This window comes from Nannobrachium achirus (genome assembly GCF_963921795.1).
Source record: "Nannobrachium achirus genome assembly, chromosome: 20".
In the NCBI taxonomy this organism is placed as follows: domain Eukaryota; kingdom Metazoa; phylum Chordata; class Actinopteri; order Myctophiformes; family Myctophidae; genus Nannobrachium; species Nannobrachium achirus.
Genome location: NC_137827.1, coordinates 3102704 through 3126184, shown reverse-complemented (window position 1 = coordinate 3126184; position 23481 = coordinate 3102704). Strand labels below are relative to the sequence as shown.

At 45.5% G+C, this 23481-nt stretch overlaps 1 protein-coding gene across 1 annotated transcript; it reads right to left on the bottom strand.

The window, feature by feature from the left end:
* Positions 1-11866: 11866 nt before the first annotated feature.
* LOC308305481 (protein PET100 homolog, mitochondrial-like) lies at positions 11867-12130 on the bottom strand (the record flags this gene model as incomplete). The annotated part of the gene is made up of 1 exon (XM_080750277.1): positions 11867-12130. The coding sequence occupies one exon, from the start codon at positions 12128-12130 to the stop codon at positions 11867-11869; it is 264 nt and encodes an 87-aa protein (XP_080606403.1).
* Between the last annotated feature and the right edge of the window lie 11351 nt (positions 12131-23481).

The following is a 23481-nucleotide window of genomic DNA, read 5'->3' as shown; positions in this document are numbered from 1 at the left end:
CATGAAGTAGAACACAGCCAGCTGATATCAGTTTAGTTGGCCACGCCCCCCACAACTTTATCATCAATTTTAACATAAATGGGACCATATTTGCACAAAACGCATATCATGGTGATTGAAAGGCAGTTTTTTTCTAGCGACAGGAACCATAAAGTATTTATGACGATGTTTATTAAGGTTAGAAAATCAAAGGGGGGAATGACTGGGGTCCAATGGAGAAATATTCTTTTTGGTACCTCTTGGGGGGAAACAGCGCAACTAGCGGCCAATCATGGGATCTTTCTCTTCCGGGAATGCTTCATAAATAATCCAGGCAACAACACGCCTGGTACAAGCACGGGTCTCCATGTATGGACATAAAACTGACGTCACAGACAGAAGGGCCCATACAAGGAGATATGCACGTGTGTCGTGTTTGATACCAGGTGTGATTTTTGTTTTGATGCAATTGTCACTCTACCAAACGAGGCTGCCCTCTGTCGAGGAGCCGATTTGCGCCTTGTGCACTTGTAGCCAATAGACATGGCGCTCATGTAGGCAGATCGGACTACATGTGCATTAGAGATGCGACGTTCGCGGAGTAGGGAGGGGAGCCCTTCATTTCGGGGGGAGGAGGGGTTTAACACAAAAGCTCCTCCTTGCTACTCCACTGGGAACTGACTGAGTACAGTGAGAGAGAGAGAGAGAGAGAGAGAGAGAGAGAGAGAGAGAGAGGGAGAGAACAAGGGGAGGAGCGAGTTCATTGTTGCCTGCTTGTTTTTTTAAGGTGTTGCATGAATAACATGAGTCAAGGTAGCTTAATTTACACACACGTGTTTCATAAAAAAGGGTAAATACAAAATTGTGATCTCAACTGTCAGCAAAAGAATGTTGTGTCACCTTGTGGATTCATGTTTCAACGAATGCTTCTTTAAAATATGTAAATATAGAATGAGTGAAATGAGCCAGTCTTTGGAACAGCTCTTTGAAGTGAGCCAGATCCATGGCTCTGGCTCACTTCAAAGAGCCATACATTGCATCTCTAATCAGTCATACTTACAACCTTTGTACTGTCACCCAGATGGATACAGACAGCACCCTTTAACCTACTTGCGCGCTCTGCTGGTGCAAGTAACTACTGGGTGTTAGTTAACTCTCTTACTGCCACGGTAGGATGTCTTAAACTGCAATCAAAGTAGCTTAGAATTAGCTCCATATTTCTAAACGCAATCTTTTGTAAAATACAGGCGTATCTGTCATCGAGCCAAACTGACTGCAGGGGGCAGCAGCATGCAATGAAGGAGGCTCGCAAATGTCCCTCGCTCGCGCCAGTAGTTTAGCCTCGAGCACAGACATGTAGAAACTAGATACAGGCATAGAAAACAACCAGAAAAGTGATTCCGCCGCCATGCATTGTTATTTTAACGAGTCTCTGCAAAAAATATGCTACATTCTCCATAAAAAGTAAAGACTAAACAGGAAAAGAAACCTGTGGAAGAAAACGCATTTGCAGGACATTTCCCGGAAAAGAGCAGTAAGCACTGAAGAGATGAAACGGAACATCTGTAGCCTTAAGAGTTATGGCAGAACCTCTGAGAAACAGTGGTCTAGAGGCATGAAGACGAAGGACCCTAGACATCCAATGACTCCTCATCACCCGCTCGTGTCTGGCCGCAGTTCATCCCTAAATATGGAGGCCACTGACGTCACGGATGACCATCGTACGATACGCCATATTCTCTCCGCCAACACCTGCGAGACATGGAGACGGCTGACGTCACGGCACGGATGTCACAGATGACGACCGTAGGATTATGCAAGTTCATAACATACTCAAACTGACGCTGAGTCCTTCCGTCAAACTGTGTCCGCCTGCGTTTCGTCCTCCAGTCCAAGTAGTTCATGGCGTCTAACATCGACCCGTATACACGCCGCAGTCCAGTCCGGTTAGGATCCCCCGCCTTGAGCCCGTTCATGCACGCCACCGCCGACGCCTGTCACCGACGTCACATGTTGACCCCGAGCAGGAAGCGCCCGCGAGGCGACGATGACCACGACGAGGAGGAAGAAGACGGCGGCGTCCACCTCACGCCGGGCCCCCAGCCCAAGCGGGCCGGCGGAGCTCAACCTCCCCGGTCCCCCGACGAGGCGGGCCGGGATGCCTGGGTCTCTGCTGGGTCCTCTGACGCCGCCGCCGCCAGTGGGAGTGATGGGATGGACACGGCTCCACGGGACGTGGACGGCAGCTGCTGCAGCAGACAGCGTGCTGTGGACGCCAGTGAAGCTTCTGGCTGCAGCAGCAGCAGCACTCCCGCGCCGCCCGCTCGTCCCCTCGACGTCAGCTACTCTCTGGAGCCAGCTGGCCCCAAAGAGGAGCTCCTAGGCTCCTCCTACGACCAGATCAACCGCATCCTGAGGGAGGCCCACTTCCAGAGCCTGCAGAACCGGGCCCAGGCCCAGGCCCGGGCTCAGGGACCTCCCGCCGTCGCCTCCCCTCGCTGAGGGCACACCTCTGGAGGCCGCCGGAGGACATGGACAAATCACGCCCAGTGTGAAGTGAGCGGTGCCGTTTATATGATTTAATTTCATCAATCGTCCCCCGCTAGCCAATCACAGCGCGTCCTGCGAAACTTGGCCAATCGGACCCTGGGCGTACCTCAAACGTTGAGCTGTTTGTGCCAAGATGTAGGCCAGATGTAGGCCAGATGTAGGCCAGCCACACTTCTGTTTAATTTAGCCTCGGATCTTTTTGAACAGGGTTTTTCCTACCAGCTTGGCAACCGGACAAAGCCAGATGTTGAAGCTTAGCTCCTGTTCAAGGAGCACCGCTCAAACATCTGGCCAATGTCAGGCTCTGACGGACGGACACACACACACACACACACACACACACACACACACACACACACACACACATACACACACACACACACACACACACACACACACACAAAGACAGATGTAGGAGAGGTTGGCACCGCTCAAGAATCACACCTGTGTGAAGTGAGCAGTGCTGCTGCAGCTGATAATGATGATGATGGACCCACATGATGTCACAGGATAATGGATCAAATATCAGCTTTTGATACAATGGAAAGACACTTGGAGAACTTTCGACATCAATGTTTGATACCACGGGAAAAACCCATGGTCACACACACACAAAGCCACGTGTTGGAGCGGTTAGCACCGCTCAAAACACACTCGGCCACAGGAACCCGTGTTGTTTCAGATCTTCAGGCTTTACTGCTCTTTTCCAGAAAGTACATTTTTTTTCATAGGTTTTTCCTTTCTAATTTGTATGGAGAATGGAACGTATTTGTGCAGAAATGACAAGACAGACACCACTCCATTTCCATTGAAAATCAGAATCCACCTTCAGAGGTAGATCTAAACGTTGAAGTCAGAGAAGGCCATACAAATAGCAATAAAAAATCACACCCAATGTGAAGTGAGCGGTGGTCGTGCTTGCATAACGTCTTCATCAATTGGTAATTGGTGATGTAATACAGGCTACACACACACACACATTGCTATGGCAAAATGCTGAGGAAAATCACTAGGATATAGGTCTAGGATGTAATTGGTGATGTAATATGGCTACACACACACACACATTGCTATGGCAAAATGCTGAGGAAAATCACTAGGATATAGGTCTAGGATGTAATTGGTGATGTAATATGGCTACACACACACACATATTGCTATGGCAAAACGCTGAGGAAAACACATTGCTATGGCAAAACGCTGAGGAAAAGTGGCTACAGACACACGCACAGCCACTCTATGGAGCGGTTTACCACCGCTCAAAAATAGCTGATCTACAAGTTCAATGTAGGCCAAGCCACTAGAAATCTACTGTCAAGCACTTCCGTTAAACCACTAAATAATTGATTAATTGCACTGTACTTGATGTGTTTTTTTTACTTGCACCAGCAGAGGGCGCAAGTACTGCGTTCGGTGTTTCTGTATGTGTCTGTGTTTATGCCCGTAGCCAATCAGAGAGGGGCTGACCAAACCGTAGCCAATGAGGGACCAGCATTCTTGGTGACATCACCATTAACTCATCTAGTGCCACCACTGAATGGAGCCAGCTCCTGCTGGGTGGCCGGCCGAAGCCCCATAGTGGAAGCGCTGTAGCTGCTAAGCCCCATAGTGGAAGCGCTGTAGCTGCTAAGCCCCATAGTGGAAGCGCTGTAGCTGCTAAGCCCCATAGTGGAAGCGCTGTAGCTGCTAAGCCCCATAGTGGAAGCGCTGTAGCTGCTAAGCCCCATAGTGGAAGCGCTGTAGCTGCTAAGCCCCATAGTGGAAGCGCTGTAGCTGCTAAGCCCCATAGTGGAAGCGCTGTAGCTGCTAAGCCCCATAGTGGAAGCGCTGTAGCTGCTAAGCCCTGCGCAGCCGTGACGTGCGCCATGACTTTCGTGTGTGTCATCAATATGCGACGGAAGGCCTTGGCTATCATTACCTCTAAGCTAACGCTAATGATAGAAGCACATCTTTCGGCTATCTGGCCGCGAATAAAGGCTGTCCGCTTCCAGAAAAGCATAGATTCAGAGAAATGGGCTTTAAAGTTGGCCATCTGCATTGGATTACATTGAATAAATCGGTGGAAAATGCGCGTAGCGATCGCGGTAAACAACGGCGGCCCTCGGACCACCTACAGCGTCAATAATCAGCTCACGGTATTAAAGGACCAAAGCATTGCTTTGCTAGCCGACAAAAAGAGCCGGACTAGTTCAGGACCGGCACTCTAAGGGTTAAGAAGTGCGACCAGAAGAACAAGGAGCAAGTTGGCACCTCGACAGAGCGCCAACTTGCCCGCCCACACACACACACACACACACACACACACACACACACACACACACACACACACACACACACACACATACACACACACACACACATACATACAGACAGCACGGAACAGCACTGTGTTCTCCAGTACTTACGCACTCTGCTGGTGCACAAGAAGGCCATACATGGACACAAGTGCACAGGGCACAAGTTGGCATCTGGACAGAGTGAGGTCTAGTTTACTTTAGTTTCTTTTTTTTTCTTCTTTTTTTTCAATCAACACTGATTCTTCTCTTCTTCTCAGATCTACAAGCTTGTAGATCTGCTATTTTTGGCGAACGCCCCCCTCCCCCCTAGAATATAGGGATACTGGACTGGGGTTCAAGTGGTGGATAGCTTGTACGTCCAAACCGTTCGTTTTGTATTTATTACTTTGAAAATGATTTAAACTAAAATATAATAATGGCAGAGGCGGATTAATTAACTAGAAATATTGTTCCTACAAAACAGCATGGGCTGGCATGCAACACCATGTATGGGCACAAAGATCTACCCTTTGGCTGCTCCTCATTGGCTAAGGGTCCTGCCTTTTAGTGTGGTACGATGCGGCCACAAAACAGCTCCCGTAGGATTTCTGTGCTAAAATTGATTGTTCCTGGTTCTATAGAGTCCGAACTATGAGAAAATAATGGGTATCAACTTTTCCGGACCCCCACCCAGAACAGTACGCCAGCCAGTTAATGTCCAATTTTTAATATTAGGGTTGTTTTGTAGGATTTAAAACTTTCTGAGTTCATTTATTGCACTTTTGAAGCAGCCAGAATAAGCTTTCTAACTCCCACCAGCTAGAGAAAGCCGAAAGTCGAAGTAAAAAAAAAACTTTCAATTGTGAAAATAGCAGATCTATTATGTAGATCGTCTATTTTCACAATTTCTGCCTCTATATATTTGACAATTCGGACAATGTTTTATTTGCCATTTTAGAGGTATTAAAAGTCCTTAAATTGGCACTTTAGAAATGTGCAGATACCCTCTATACACTTAAACTTTATGTTGGTTTGTTTACAGTTGAGTGAGAAAACAATGTTTCATATTACGTTAATCATCTGGGGACCCCCCAAAATAACTGGGGGGTTGTGTGTGATGTGATGAAAAAAGTCGACTTCAACTCAACTTTTTACTGAGTTGAGTCGACTTGAAAAAATCACAAGTCGTTAATGTCCTAGTTACAACACCCACAGTCCCATTCGTACACTTCAGATAACGAAGAATTATTGTATTATTAGTGTGGTTGCCCAACAGGGCATGCCGACTATAGTACCTGATCAGCTTTATTTTTGAGCAGTGCTAACCGCTCCCACAGCTGGCTCTGTGTGTACGCACGTTTGTGTGTATGCACGTTTGTGTGTATGCACGTTTGTCCGTCTGCATGTCCGTCCCACAAAGCTGGCCATTGGCCAAGCTTCGTGGAACGGTTAATGAATGTAATTCATATAAAAGGCATCGCTCACTTCACACTGGGTGAGATGTTTTTGTTCGTTTCTGAAGTAACACCAAATGTCCATTGACTTCAATGGAGGAGTGGTGCTATGTTCCATTAAAGTCCATTGACTTCAATGGAGGAGTGGTGCTCTGTTCCATTAAAGTCCATTGACTTCAATGGAGGAGTGGTGCTCTGTTCCATTAAAGTCCATTGACTTCAATGGAGGAGTGGTGCTATGTTCCATTAAAGTCCATTGACTTCAATGGAGGAGTGGTGCTCTGTTCCATTAAAGTCCATTGACTTCAATGGAGGAGTGGTGCTATGTTCCATTAAAGTCCATTGACTTCAATGGAGGAGTGGTGCTCTGTTCCATTAAAGTCCATTGACTTCAATGGAGGAGTGGTGCTATGTTCCATTAAAGTCCATTGACTTCAATGGAGGAGTGGTGCTCTGTTCCATTAAAGTCCATTGACTTCAATAGAGGAGTGGTGTTATGTTCCATTAACGTCCATTGACTTCAATGGAGGAGTGGTGCTCTGTTCCATTAAAGTCCATTGACTTCAATAGAGGAGTGGTGCTCTGTTCCATTAAAGTCCATTGACTTCAATGGAGGAGTGTTGCTCTGTTCCATTAAAGTCCATTGACTTCAATAGAGGAGTGGTGTTATGTTCCATTAAAGTCCATTGACTTCAATGGAGGAGTGGTGCTCTGTTCCATTAAAGTCCATTGACTTCAATGGAGGAGTGGTGTTATGTTCCATTAAAGTCCATTGACTTCAATGGAAGAGTGTTGCTCTGTTCCATTAAAGTCCATTGACTTCAATAGAGGAGTGGTGTTATGTTCCATTAAAGTCCATTGACTTCAATGGAGGAGTGGTGCTCTGTTCCATTAACGTCCATTGACTTCAATGGAGGAGTGGTGCTCTGTTCCATTAAAGTCCATTGACTTCAATGGAGGAGTGGTGCTCTGTTCCATTAAAGTCCATTGACTTCAATAGAGGAGTGGTGTTATGTTCCATTAAAGTCCATTGACTTCAATAGAGGAGTGGTGTTATGTTCCATTAACGTCCATTGACTTCAATGGAGGAGTGGTGCTCTGTTCCATTAAAGTCCATTGACTTCAATGGAGGAGTGGTGTTATGTTCCATTAAAGTCCATTGACTTCAATGGAAGAGTGTTGCTCTGTTCCATTAAAGTCCATTGACTTCAATAGAGGAGTGGTGTTATGTTCAATGGAGGAGTGGTGCTCTGTTCCATTAAAGTCCATTGACTTCAATGGAGGAGTGGTGCTCTGTTCCATTAAAGTCCATTGACTTCAATAGAGGAGTGGTGTTATGTTCCATTAAAGTCCATTGACTTCAATGGAGGAGTGTTGCTCTGTTCCATTAAAGTCCATTGACTTCAATAGAGGAGTGGTGTTATGTTCCATTAAAGTCCATTGACTTCAATGGAGGAGTGGTGTTATGTTCCATTAAAGTCCATTGACTTCAATGGAGGAGTGGTGCTCTGTTCCATTAACGTCCATTGACTTCAATGGAGGAGTGGTGCTCTGTTCCATTAAAGTCCATTGACTTCAATGGAGGAGTGGTGCTATGTTCCATTAAAGTCCATTGACTTCAATGGAGGAGTGGTGCTCTGTTCCATTAAAGTCCATTGACTTCAATAGAGGAGTGGTGTTATGTTCCATTAACGTCCATTGACTTCAATGGAGGAGTGGTGCTCTGTTCCATTAAAGTCCATTGACTTCAATAGAGGAGTGGTGCTCTGTTCCATTAAAGTCCATTGACTTCAATGGAGGAGTGGTGTTATGTTCCATTAAAGTCCATTGACTTCAATGGAAGAGTGTTGCTCTGTTCCATTAAAGTCCATTGACTTCAATAGAGGAGTGGTGTTATGTTCCATTAAAGTCCATTGACTTCAATGGAGGAGTGGTGCTCTGTTCCATTAACGTCCATTGACTTCAATGGAGGAGTGGTGCTCTGTTCCATTAAAGTCCATTGACTTCAATGGAGGAGTGGTGCTCTGTTCCATTAAAGTCCATTGACTTCAAAAGAGGAGTGGTGTTATGTTCCATTAAAGTCCATTGACTTCAATGGAGGAGTGGTGCTCTGTTCCATTAAAGTCCATTGACTTCAATAGAGGAGTGGTGTTATGTTCCATTAACGTCCATTGACTTCAATGGAGGAGTGGTGCTCTGTTCCATTAAAGTCCATTGACTTCAATAGAGGAGTGGTGCTCTGTTCCATTAAAGTCCATTGACTTCAATGGAGGAGTGTTGCTCTGTTCCATTAAAGTCCATTGACTTCAATAGAGGAGTGGTGTTATGTTCCATTAAAGTCCATTGACTTCAATGGAGGAGTGGTGCTCTGTTCCATTAAAGTCCATTGACTTCAATAGAGGAGTGGTGTTATGTTCCATTAAAGTCCATTGACTTCAATGGAGGAGTGGTGCTCTGTTCCATTAAAGTCCATTGACTTCAATAGAGGAGTGGTGCTCTGTTCCATTAAAGTCCATTGACTTCAATAGAGGAGTGGTGCTCTGTTCCATTAACGTCCATTGACTTCAATGGAGGAGTGGTGCTCTGTTCCATTAAAGTCCATTAACTTCAATAGAGGAGTGGTGCTCTGTTCCATTAAAGTCCATTGACTTCAATGGAGGAGTGTTGCTATGTTCCATTAAAGTCCATTGACTTCAATAGAGGAGTGGTGTTATGTTCCATTAAAGTCCATTGACTTCAATGGAGGAGTGGTGCTCTGTTCTAATAAAGTCCATTGACTTCAATAGAGGAGTGGTGCTCTGTTCCATTAAAGTCCATTAACTTCAATGGAGGAGTGTTGCTATGTTCCATTAAAGTCCATTGACTTCAATAGAGGAGTGGTGCTCTGTTCCATTAAAGTCCATTGACTTCAATGGAGGAGTGGTGTTATGTTCCATTAAAGTCCATTGACTTCAATGGAGGAGTGGTGCTCTGTTCCATTAAAGTCCATTGACTTCAATGGAGGAGTGGTGTTATGTTCCATTAAAGTCCATTGACTTCAATGGAGGAGTGGTGCTCTGTTCCATTAAAGTCCATTGACTTCAATAGAGGAGTGGTGTTATGTTCCATTAACGTCCATTGACTTCAATGGAGGAGTGGTGCTCTGTTCCATTAACGTCCATTGACTTCAATGGAGGAGTGGTGCTCTGTTCCATTAAAGTCCATTGACTTCAATGGAGGAGTGGTGTTATGTTCCATTAAAGTCCATTGACTTCAATGGAAGAGTGTTGCTCTGTTCCATTAAAGTCCATTGACTTCAATAGAGGAGTGGTGTTATTTTCCATTAAAGTCCATTGACTTCAATGGAGGAGTGGTGCTCTGTTCCATTAACGTCCATTGACTTCAATGGAGGAGTGGTGCTCTGTTCCATTAAAGTCCATTGACTTCAATGGAGGAGTGGTGCTCTGTTCCATTAAAGTCCATTGACTTCAATAGAGGAGTGGTGTTATGTTCCATTAAAGTCCATTGACTTCAATGGAGGAGTGTTGCTCTGTTCCATTAAAGTCCATTGACTTCAATAGAGGAGTGGTGTTATGTTCCATTAAAGTCCATTGACTTCAATGGAGGAGTGGTGTTATGTTCCATTAAAGTCCATTGACTTCAATGGAGGAGTGGTGCTCTGTTCCATTAACGTCCATTGACTTCAATGGAGGAGTGGTGCTCTGTTCCATTAAAGTCCATTGACTTCAATGGAGGAGTGGTGCTATGTTCCATTAAAGTCCATTGACTTCAATGGAGGAGTGGTGCTCTGTTCCATTAAAGTCCATTGACTTCAATGGAGGAGTGGTGCTATGTTCCATTAAAGTCCATTGACTTCAATGGAGGAGTGGTGCTCTGTTCCATTAAAGTCCATTGACTTCAATAGAGGAGTGGTGTTATGTTCCATTAACGTCCATTGACTTCAATGGAGGAGTGGTGCTCTGTTCCATTAAAGTCCATTGACTTCAATAGAGGAGTGGTGCTCTGTTCCATTAAAGTCCATTGACTTCAATGGAGGAGTGTTGCTCTGTTCCATTAAAGTCCATTGACTTCAATAGAGGAGTGGTGTTATGTTCCATTAAAGTCCATTGACTTCAATGGAGGAGTGGTGCTCTGTTCCATTAAAGTCCATTGACTTCAATAGAGGAGTGGTGTTATGTTCCATTAAAGTCCATTGACTTCAATGGAGGAGTGGTGCTCTGTTCCATTAAAGTCCATTGACTTCAATAGAGGAGTGGTGCTCTGTTCCATTAAAGTCCATTGACTTCAATAGAGGAGTGGTGCTCTGTTCCATTAACGTCCATTGACTTCAATGGAGGAGTGGTGCTCTGTTCCATTAAAGTCCATTAACTTCAATAGAGGAGTGGTGCTCTGTTCCATTAAAGTCCATTGACTTCAATGGAGGAGTGTTGCTATGTTCCATTAAAGTCCATTGACTTCAATAGAGGAGTGGTGTTATGTTCCATTAAAGTCCATTGACTTCAATGGAGGAGTGGTGCTCTGTTCTATTAAAGTCCATTGACTTCAATAGAGGAGTGGTGCTCTGTTCCATTAAAGTCCATTAACTTCAATGGAGGAGTGTTGCTATGTTCCATTAAAGTCCATTGACTTCAATGGAGGAGTGGTGTTATGTTCCATTAAAGTCCATTGACTTCAATGGAGGAGTGGTGCTCTGTTCCATTAAAGTCCATTGACTTCAATGGAGGAGTGGTGTTATGTTCCATTAAAGTCCATTGACTTCAATGGAGGAGTGGTGCTCTGTTCCATTAAAGTCCATTAACTTCAATGGAGGAGTGGTGCTCTGTTCCATTAAAGTCCATTGACTTCAATGGAGGAGTGGTGCTCTGTTCCATTAAAGTCCATTGACTTCAATGGAGGAGTGGTGCTATGTTCCATTAAAGTCCATTGACTTCAATGGAGGAGTGGTGTTATGTTCCATTAAAGTCCATTGACTTCAATGGAGGAGTGGTGCTCTGTTCCATTAAAGTCCATTGACTTCAATGGAGGAGTGGTGCTCTGTTCTATCCGGTGTTAGGATTGGTCAAGCTTCAGGTGACATCACACTATATAATACTGTATGAATATGCGTCTCCTGGCTGCTATTTTATCTCTCAGCCTTAATATTCCAGAATACAGATTCCTGTTGGTAATATGTGTACTCTTGCTGATGTTTACAGCAAGGGTCTTCAACAGGGGGTCCTCAAAGTTACTACAGGGGGTCCTCCAAATCTTTGTGTGATAGAAACATGTGTAAATGAACCACCATTTACCTGAACCCTAGCGCCCATATATTCTTTATTTTTGGCAAAGAGGTTTGATGTAGAGGGTCAAAAGAGCAGACTAAGTACAGAGCGAAAGGTCAAGTTTATTAAGTATTGACGGTTCAAGTGGTAAAATATCTGAAAACACAAATTGACATGATTCCAAAATACACTGATGATCGTGCTGTCAAACAATGAAACTATATGGAATCTATGGACAGGTTGTGGGTGGGGGTCCCTGCTTCATCTCTCTCTCTCAACTAAGGGGTCCTTGGCCTGAAAACGTTGCAGACCCCTGCTTTAAAGTGAACGAAGCGCCATTCGATGCTCAGCGGTTCTCTGACCCGGCAGCAGCAGCAGCGACGGCCTCCTCTTCCCTGGCCAGCCTCCGCCGCTCCCTGCGGTCTCTCATCCTCTCCTTGAAGTCCTCCAGCTCTCTCCTGCGCGCGCCGCCGTCGTCGCGGGGGAACAGCTCCCGCTTCCTCTTCACGATGTACTCCTCAAAGTACTCTGGCTGGTTGGAGACCCAGAACATGGTCACTGGAAAGGACAGGTACAGCATGATGCGAAACATCTCCATCTTAACGCCCATGTCCACGCCGCGTCCAACCTCTGCCTTTCTGAGTGAGCGAGCAAGCCGGCGTATACCTTAAGATCCACTCGACCGCTCAACTTAAAACCTGGTGTGTGTGTCGCGGAAAGAAAACAGAGGGAGTGATGATATAAATCTACAAATCCCCATATATGGGGTACCCTGATGTCATCAATATGACATCATAGAAGTGATGGACTCCATAGTTGTGCATGCCTGACGCAGAACTCCAAGTATGGGCGTAAATGGGACACAGGCAGACGGACAGGTACTGTGACAACTGATTCTTGACGTGCGTCGTTTCCCAATGTAGCACTGTCGGCAGCCATAGCATAAAAGGCCACTTGACAATAAACATCTCCCTTTGGACTTGCGTTTCCCACAGCTGTTGCTAAACGGGAGAGTGTTTTTTGTAGGTCTTTAGTCGGAGTGTATCAAAAAAGCAACTGGGTTAAGGCAGCGGAAGCTTGTGATTGGCTGCACGGAGGTGACGAAAGTCGGGGGGGGCGGATATACACCTAAACCTAACCTCAACCGTCCCTAACCCTAACCTACCTCCGTAAAACTAACACTGGTGAATGCTAACCTGGTGAAATGCTAACCTGCCAACACTGGTGAATGCTAACCTGGTGAATATTAAACTGATTGGACCAACGGTGCTTAACCCAGTTGCTTTTTTGATACACTCCGACTGAAAGACCTGCAAAAAACACTGTCCCGTTTCTAGGCAGAGGTAAGGGGAGGGGGATGATATGGTGGGGATCTCCGTCCCTTGCAGGAATCAACCCTTCCCGACTGCCTGGTAGAAATGAGAGGCATTGACTTAATTCCTTCCTATTTTTCATTTTAGCTGTGTTTCTTTGTGCAATGCTGGACTCAGGCATTGACACTAAGGCTTGCCCACCTGCCCCCGGCAGGTAAATAAAACGTCAGGGCAAGTGAAGTTGGCTTTCAGGTTGCCCGACAGGACAAGTGCTCATTTGAGAGGGGACACAAATGTCTATAAACACAACACGAGATATCTGTCTAAACACCTGAACGTGGCCAGAGTGCTGTGTCTTCTGGTCTGTGGAATGTAAAATAAGAGCACTATTTACCTATAATGTGCTGTTTTTACTGTTGCTACATTTCAAAATATAAAATAACAAGTGTGAAACCATAGACATATTCAATCATAGCTAAAGTATTTGGTATTTGGATTTGGAGGTATTGAGGTATGACATTTTATCGCACAGCCCCAGAAAGTAAAGAAATAAGTGTTAAATTGAGCGGTAATTAAAATCGTACCTATCATTTTATAATGGACGATTTACTTTTCGGGCAAGTTGGCATTACCTTTGGGCAAGTGGAACATGACCTGTACTTGCCCGATGGGCAAGTGCCTCTGAGACCTTAGTGTCAACCCCTGTGGACGTTAGCGCGGATGTGAGAAAAACAAGAAAAAGCAAAACCGCAAGCTAAACTAATCACAATAATCCCATGTTGGGGGGATTTAAGGCCCAAAGTATTAAAGTGTTAAATCTGCATTCCATTGTGAATTTGTTTTATCTGGTGACTTTTTTCAGCCTTTGCACAGCCTGTCAGTCTGTTTGTCATTCTTGAATAAACCCATCCAACTATTTGATCGCACAGGAATGCAACATATTGCCTTGATGGGATGTAATATTAACAGTTTGACTGCCACGGGAGGGATATACCGCCCGCCACTTCCTGCGCAATCTTGCCAATTAAAAAGTTCGGAGGGATATACCGCCCGACCCTTTTTTTTCATATTACAGTAGTACAGTGTTGGATCTATGCGGTAACCAAGATACAGCCCTTTTGGACGATGGGACGGTCGTCATGCATGACATCAGTGGCGTCAGTTCAGAACAAGCTAAGGTATGGCAACATGACTGGTGTCTGGTGAAGACACCAGTCATGTTGCCATACCTTAGCAACAGGCACGATGAAAAGTACATTTTTATTATTTCCCCCTGTCAAGGTATGGCAGCTGCATACCCCTGCCATACCCAATTGACGCCCCTGCATGACATCACACGCTCATGTTACCAAATTCAAGCATGCTGGTTGGCCGGTTCCCCCCAGACACAAGGGTCTAGAGGCCCATTATACACACAACAAGAGTTCAGTGACTTTACCGTAACCGGACACACAGCAATCAGAGGGAGAGAGAGATATATTGAGAGAATGAGCTAGAATTAGTTATAAAATCATTAGATGTAGTATTATTTAGAGAGATAGAGATAGAGAGAGAGATCGGAAGGTAGAGGTTTTACCTAGGAGGAGTGGGGGAAGGGAAGGGCTAGTTTCTTTGTAGGTTGGGGGGGGTCCATTTTGTAAAAAGTTACCGGACCGTTGCTCCGCTGATCAGAGAGCAAGTCATGGCCGCACATGGAGACCAAGCAGGCAGCCGAACCATGCCCCGTGGCCGTGGACACTCAGCCCCCAGCCTCCGCCGATGGCGCGGCATGCATGCTGCCCGTGGCAGACCACCGATCGCGGCGGTTTCTCCCCGCGCCATGCCCCGTGGACAGTCTAACTCTGGACAACAAGCCCGCGGTCTCCGGCGGTGACATGCATGCTGCCCGAGGCAGACCACCGATCGGTGCGGTCTCTCCCCGCGCCCTGTAGGAAGCACTGCTGAGCTGTGATCAGCGAACCCGGTAAGCGTTACAAAGTTTATGTTCTCTACGATTCACTTTGTTCTTTACGTCTGTCTTTCAATGTTATATGAGATCAGTGCTGTGTTCTACCTGTAACGCTCGTATACGGCGTCTGCTGTCGGAAAATAAAAGGCAGGGGCAGGTAGGATTAGCCCAGGGGGTCGCTGGAACCTCCATAGCACCAGGGACTACCCTCCACACGCGGGCACGGCGCCGCCAGGCGCCGGCCTCTATACCTCCGTGATGGAGGAACAATAAAATATGAATGGCGTCTGCCCTCGTGAAACTTTCAAAGTAGCGTATTTGATAGGGATTATGTACTATAGCGTCTGCCCTGGCCAAACGAATAGTAGCTGATCGTATGCCCTCAAAAAAAAGTCTAGAACACACCACTGTATGAGGTGCATAAAGTGTGTTCCTGTGGAAATGAGCCATGAATCTGTAGGTCTACTTCTTTCTAATGCAAGCTTGTAATACATTCTTCAATCAATCAATAAGCCTGACCTGCTATTGTTTTTTTTCCACGTAGGGTGCATTTGGTAATATACAATTCAATTCAAAGGAGCTTTATTGGCATGAGAAAACATACGTTTACATTGCCAAAGCAAGTATCACAAATACAATAAAAAAAACAGTTGAAAATATACAGTTGGAGGGGGTACAGCATTGTTCAAACAGAGCTATGTCGCATTGTGTCATTTTATATATATACAGGGTACAAATAGCAGCATTATTTTCCTCATAGTACATAAAGGTATCAGCTCTGTTTCATACTGTATGTGCAGTAGGTCTAGATGTCAATCCATGGTTTGTGGTGTATGAAGTTCCTCCAACTTCTTCCAGTAAGAATACATTTCTTTATAGTTTAGTTTTTTATTGTGTGTGTATACCTAGATAGATAGTTTAGTAATACAATCTGTGTGTGTGTGTGTGTGTGTGTGTGTGTGTGTGTGTGTGTGTGTGTGTGTGTGTGTGTGTGTGTGTGTGTGTGTCTACAAGCACACAACGCCTCGCGGTGCGAGGCGTTGTGTGCTTGTAGATCTGCTGTTTTCACTACTTTTGTGCGACAGCCTTTGCTAAAGAACATACAAATTATACAGAAGCACGATCATTTAGTATTTTTTATTTATTTCTATCATATACAGGGCCCGTGGAGTCTGACTGGATGGAGGAAGGATGGGAGCCCGATCTGCAACCAGACCAATGACAACGCAGAGGACAGTATGATGGCGGAGATAGCGAGAGCGGAGGAGTCAGGCATAGGTCATACACACTGTAGGTTCGCTGCCTGGACCAATGTCACTCTAGGGGAGCTGAAGAACTTTCTGGGACTTCTCTTCCTCACAGCTATCGTTCACAAGCCGGAGAGCCATGCACTGGTCAAAAAACATGCCGTACTTTCCCAGAACAATGGCAAGGAACAGGTACCAGGCCATTTTGAGGTACCTGAGGTGCACGCACGCACGCGCACACACACACACACACACACACACACACACACACACACACACACACACACACACACACACACACACACACACACACACACACACACACACACACACACACACACACACACACACACACGGTGAACAGTACCATCTTTGACCTTGATTTGTGCCTTTGACTCCTGAATGTTGGCTTGTTGAATGCCTTTTTGAGAATACAGTACTTTATTTTGACTTTTATATTATTTTATTTATTCTTTACTTGCTGCACATTTATTTTATTTTACTTTTATCCAGTTATATTTTATTTTTGTGAAGTCATATTTGTGATTTTTTTTTTTGTGGAAATATTTGTAAATATTGTTGAACATAAATATGTTCATGCTGGATGTGTGAGGTACTCACCAGGGTTAGGGTTCGATGTTGCCATAAAATAAAAGGTTGACATCGCTTTTCTGACTTTTTGTCTTCCTGACCTTTTAGACCAGGTAAAAACACAGTGAATTCACAGTGCATAGTTCTATCAAAATGTAAGGCAATTTCCACCTTCTGAGTCATTTCATACTTTTTCACTTTGCCCCCTTGAAACTAGACGATGGTACAATATTTTTTTCACTTTCTTTGCAGAAAATGAAAGTAGGCATGCTATTCTTTCTGTCAAGGGTACTTGTGTTCCGTTACCATTTACCAATTTGTTGCTATGGCTTCCTAAAGTTTTTTTTTCTTTGAACTCAAATATCTCAGAATCTAGATTTCTGAGGTTATTGACTGGTTTGCGCAGTAGGCACTCTCGTGCACCTATCTCCAAAACCGCTAATCGAAATCACTCCAAATATTTTTTTTATAAAAAAAAAACCCCTCTTTTACCTAACCTCCCATTTTTGTTCCGATGTGAATATCGGATCATTTTCAATATATTCCCTGGAATCGGGGCAGAATGAATGGGACCTAATGGTGGCATTGGTCAGGGTGGGGGGCCGGGGGGGTCTGGCAGTCAAAGTGTTAAGTAGGTCAAAGAGTGTCAACCGTATGGGTAAACTACAACTGTATCTGTTTTGTGCCCGTCTTGTGTATGGTTCTCAACCATAGACTGTAAAAAATAAATGGACAAAGTCACACCATTGGTTTCTACAGAGCGTAAATGAAGCCAGTTTTTATGAAGTATGTAAGGGATAATGAATGGCTCCGCGGTCCCTTCGGCCTGATAACTGTTATCAGTGCGTCGGTCTGTTATATATCGTCATTCACCAAGGAGCCATTCATTATCCCGCTTATTACCCGGCTACTAAATAAAATTAATAATTAGACTCAAGACTAAAAACAAAACAAAGTATTTGCTTGTTTACAGACGGCTGGAAGTGTTCCACAAGTGTCGCCTTGGAAAACAAGGAAGTGCTGATTAGATAGAATCCATTTTCTGATACTACGTCGTCTATTTCTCGCTTAAAAATATTTTTAAAAACATTCTTGAGAGCAACGTTTAGTTCTAAATGTCGCTGTGTGTTTGTTTACATGGCTGACATGTTGGATACAGCACTAAATCCACGCAGTGCAGTCTGAATGCAGCAGGTGCTCTGAGTCTTTGATTAGGCAGCGGTCTGTTATAGAGCGGAGCGGTCTGTTATCAGGGAATATCAGACCTCTGATTTCAGCCATTGACCAATCAGAATCAAGCATTCAAACAAGCCAGGTAATATAAAACAAATAACGTGAGGCTGTACGGCTGTGGTCAACGGGCAGCGTGCGTACAAGGTTTGTTGCTGATCAGTACAGTGGCTTGCAAGATTAGCTCACACACACAAACACATGGACGCACACGCACACACACACACACACACACACACACACACACACACACACACACACACACACACACACACACACACACACACACACAAACACATGGACACGCACGCACACACACACACACACACAAACACATGGACGCACACGCACGCACGCACACGCGCACACACGCACACGCACACACAGCTAGCCTCTTGCAGAGTCATGCTGTAAGAAAACATAACAAAGAACAAAGTCAACTAGAAATACTGTTCCTACGAAACAGTGTGGGCTTGCATGGAACACCATGTATGGGCACAAAGATGGCTGCTCCTCATTGGCTAAGGGCCCTGCCTTTGTACTGTCGGTAAGGGACCCCTGCCAAAAAGCTAAAAAACGACCAAATGACGCCCCCAAAGCGTCTGCTCACCGCGTTGCTCTGCCACAGACAAAGAGATGTCTACACACATCTCATCAACATGGATCTCCTCTTTTCTCACATGCCCCTCTTCTAGCGCCACCATGAGGCCGGTTCTTGCAAAACACATTTACGGACACAGCTCCTACAATTTGTGCCCTAAAATCACGCAAATCGCTACACAGTATGTCTACACTCATCTCATCAACATGGATCTGTCCCATATAACGCCACCATCAGGCCGATTTTTTTTAACACATTTTTGGACCTAAAATCATGCTGCGACCTGGCGGTCGCTTATCTCCCGATTAAGGAGTCTTACTGTTTTTTGTAGGAGAAGAACCTTGGTCTATAAAGTTTTGGTATAACATACTGATATAACATATTGGTCTCGAGCCCACGTGGTGTTGTTAGTTATATCAGGTCGCACTAGCTGGTGGTGATGTCACCTAGAACGCTGCTCCTCATTGGCTAAGGGCCCTGCCTTTGTACTGTTGGTCTCACCTTTCAGAGAGCCCACAATTAACAACTGAAGAACCACAATATCAAACAACAACAAAATGAATGGAACTACGATGCAGACAGGCAGGTGCCAACTTGCGCCTCACACATGGCCTACTTGTGTGCAAGCAGAGGTTTGTGCCCTGCTGGCCTCATCGGCTGTTAATGAAGACATTACCAAGAACGCTCTTATGTGTTTACAAGTGAACCATCTATTACAGGGGTCTTCAACAGGGGGTCCGGGACCCCTCATAGTTCCTACAGGGGGTCCTCCAAATCTTTGTGTGATAGGAACTATTCCCCCCCCCCCCCCCCCCCCCCCCCCCCTTCTTATATTAACCACTTGAACCCCAACGTCCATATTCGGAGAACTTTAGCCAAAAATAGCAGATCTACAAGCTCACAACGCCTTGCGCTGCGAGGCGTAGTTTCAAACAATGAAACTATATGGAATCTATGAACAGGTTGTGGGGGTCCCTGCTTCATCTCTCTCTCAATAAAGGGGTCCTTGGCCTGAACACGTTGAAGACCCCTGATCTATTACGCTCAGGTTTGATAGATACCTGATATTGCCCAGAGGTTTGATATTGCCCAGAGGCAGCACAGCAGTATAAGGTTATTTACAAAGTTACAGAGAAGTAAAGAAAAAAAATCACATAAGTGACCTACGGTCGCTTATCTCCCGATTAGGGAGTCTTACTGGTTTGTATGCCGGTGGATCTCACCGACGTCTCGAAATGACGTGGAGGGACATGACTCCTGCTGCTGTCCACTTTGAGTAAATGAGGAAGTGATCCGCGGTGGAAAACGACTGATAAATCATAGCGATTTTATCATAATGATGGATAAGCCTAAACAAAACAGTTCACATGAACAATACTGATGTAAAATAAGATATCTGAACGGCTACATTTATTTTATACAATTAAAATGTCATGAACCAGCACAGTTATAGGGGGGCTTGCCCAGGATTATTGTTCTTCCAATCGCCAATAACCCTGAGTTTTTGAGACTAAATCTCACTGCGTGCACCTCCTCTCTCACCGTGTCATTTGTCACCGTCATCTTCCACCGCCTGCACTGCCGTCGTCTGTCTTTGTGTTTCGCCCGCCAGGCCGTCCAGTGAGATGACGGCAGCGCAGAACAAATGGCCACAGCGCGTGGAAACGACCAGCCGACCGCTGCTGCTGCTCACCACCTCTCGGTGGGGGTCCGGGCACATGGGCCAGCTGACGGCGCCGGTGGTTCGGTCGTGTCCTCCTCCTCCTCCTACGACGAGCTTCTTCAGCAGGTCGGCCTTCGTCTCTTCTCGCGACAGGAGCCTTTCCACGAGCTCGTCTTTCATTTCCTCTTGCGAAACGAACCGTTCCACCAGTTCCTTCCTGGTCTCCTCTTGCGAGAAGAGCCGACGCATCAGTTTGTCTTTCAGCTCCCCTTGCAGGAAGAACCTCTCCATCAGTTGGTCTTTCCACTCCTCCTGCGAGAACAGCCCGTCGATCACTTTGTTCCTCGTCTCTTCTCGCGAGAGGAGCCTCTCGATCTGTTTGTCTCTGGTCTCCTGCGAGAGGAGGATCTCGATGAGTTTAAGTTTCGCCCCCTCCCATTCGCTCTTCTCCCTGACCAGCGTCTGGTTCATCTCCTTCAGGTGGGCCACTTGTAGTCTCTCTCTTCTGTGCAGGTAAGAGCAAATGCCTTTAAGTGTGGCTGCTATCGCTGCAAAGCCCAAGGCCAACACGTTCACGTGGAACATCGTTGTAAATTGAGTTTCAACTGCTCAGCTCTCACTGCTCACTTCGGTGCACTGCTGAATAACTCCCAAGGCGGAGGAGGCGTTACGGTTGCGGGCGATTTGAGAGCTTCCAGAGCACCGCTAAAGCGTTTACGTTAGCCTCCCGGGCTGGGCCAGCTCATGTACACGCTAAATTTGAACAATTGAACGCCGGAATATTCATTTATATCACCTAACTCTCCCGGTGTGGGCATATTTTGATGACGTCAAGGTTGCCAGGGTAGCCGAGATCGAAAGCATTCAGTTTCTCTCTTTCTCTCCCGTCGATCTTTCTGGCTTTCGTCTCCTCTTCTCTTTGATGGAATTGTAGTTGCACTGAGCCAGGTGATGATGTGATGTTATTATAAATATTAAATAGTTGCACAGTCGAGCCTGGCGAGATCTCCAGGCAGACACCAAGAGACTGGGATGCACCTGGTCGCAGATAGAAAGGATCTCCAGGCAGACTGGGATGCACCTGGTCGCAGATAGAAAGGATCTCCAGGCAGACTGGGATGCACCTGGTCCCAGATAGAAAGGATCTCCAGGCAGACTGGGATGCACCTGGTCGCAGATAGAAAGGATCTCCAGGCAGACTGGGATGCACCTGGTCCCAGATAGAAAGGATCTCCAGGCAGACTGGGATGCACCTGGTCACAGATAGAAAGGATCTCCAGGCAGACTGGGATGCACCTGGTCGCAGATAGAAAGGATCTCCAGGCAGACTGGGATGCACCTGGTCCCAGATAGAAAGGATCTCCAGGCAGACTGGGATGCACCTGGTCACAGATAGAAAGGAACTCCAGGCAGACTGGGATGCACCTGGTCGCAGATAGAAAGGATCTCCAGGCAGACACCAAGAGACTGGGATGCACCTGGTCGCAGATAGAAAGGATCTCCAGGCAGACACCAAGAGACTGGGATGCACCTGGTCGCAGATAGAAAGGAACGCCAGCGACCGTGAACTCTGGAGGTCCCTTGTCGACGGCCTATACCCCAGCAGGGGTTTAAGGCGTAAGTTAGTAAGTAAGAGAAAACAATGTTGCACATTAAAGGCATGTTTTCACTACAGTTCCGGAATTTTTCCTGCAAAATAATTAGCATAATCATTTTCAACTTGCCGGGAGTTTTGTTTTTTGGGTGTTTTCACATGAGCAAAAATGCTGGCATAGCAATAAAATACATCGTTTTCACTACTAAACCGTGGCGGTATGAAAGTCCGTGTTGCCAGACTTTGCGAGAGAAATAAGCAACCAGGTGTACGAAAATAAGCCCCAAAAAGTGATATTATCTAGGTCACACAAGCAATTTAAAACTATAAGCATCGCCACATCAGCTACTTGACAATTGCCGATCTAAAAGATCACAACAAATAAAACGCAGCCAGAAACGATCAATATATACAAGCAACTTTACGGAAATCAAGACCATAGTCACTTATAATTAGCAGACATGGCAACGGAACCAGCAGCACGCACCACACTGTCTGGACGCTTGCTAAAGCAGCAGCGACTCACTTCTGTTCGTCTCTTTTTCTCTCTCACCAATGGATTTAACAAGTTACAAGAAATATTCTTCATGAAACAACACATGTGAACCTTATGTGTCACATAAGGTTCAGAAAGGATCGCTTATGCAACGTGTTGTTTTTTCTTTTTTTCTTTTTATGGGTCACCGATGGATGATGGATGACCAGACTGCATGTATTCCTCGTCGCTCGCTGCTCAGTAAAACACTTTACGATGAGAAACTATTTGATGCAGATGCAGCTCTTTGAGTTGGTAGCTTCCAACTTTCATCACATCACATGAGCGCATTGCGTCCCAATCAGACAAAAAATAGGCTATAGCACCGTAAAAAGAGTTGGTAAAGATTCCAGCTTTCATCACATTACGAGCGCATCCCGTGTCCCGTTCTTCAGACCGGACTTGTATCAAAACCCATCCCAATTACAATGCTTTAACTGTTAATATTGGCTCCTTGCATGCACCTGCTTGTCCGAAAAAAGTAAAAATCACGGTATGCCGTTTTCACTGTGGGGAAATGTCTAATCTCCCAGCACTTTAGGCAAAAATTACTAGGTATTTTCCCGTCACGTTTGGGACACCAAAACTCACGGAAGACAAAATTAGTGGCCGTTTTCACATGGCGTGAATTTCAAAATTGCCGTCATTTTGGAAAAAACTTCCAGAAGTTTGACTCAGTGAAAACGGGGCTTAAGTTAATCATCTGGGGACCCCCAGAAATCCCCTGCATACCACAGGTTGAGACCCACCGGTCTAACGCATATCAAACCGGGGGTCCTTGAAAGACACTTTCACTTCCTTGCGCCAGAAGATGTACAATGTTATGACATACAATACTATACCATATTATGCACTATCCATGATTGGACGTGAATGTGACAATGCTTAACTAAGTCTGTTTGTCCGTCTACCCATCGATAGGCTAATCATTACATCTTCATGATGCTGCATGAATGCCAGTGGCGCCGCTCAAAAACAAACACCTAAACTTAAAACTAGTCGAAAAAGGTGACTATAGTTTTAAGAGCCAAAAAAATTAATAAAAAAATGATGGGACAACTAAGTGTCACCGGCCCACAATTCACCCCCTGCCAGCCTTCTGATTGGTCCCTGACTGACCAACCAGCAGGCTCTTTCTGCCTTGTCCCGCCCTGGTTCCGCCTTTTTATGTTGAATTTGCTAAAAAAAAATCATTTTTGGAGAAATAAAACATGCCCAGTCACTAAACTGCACCCGAGA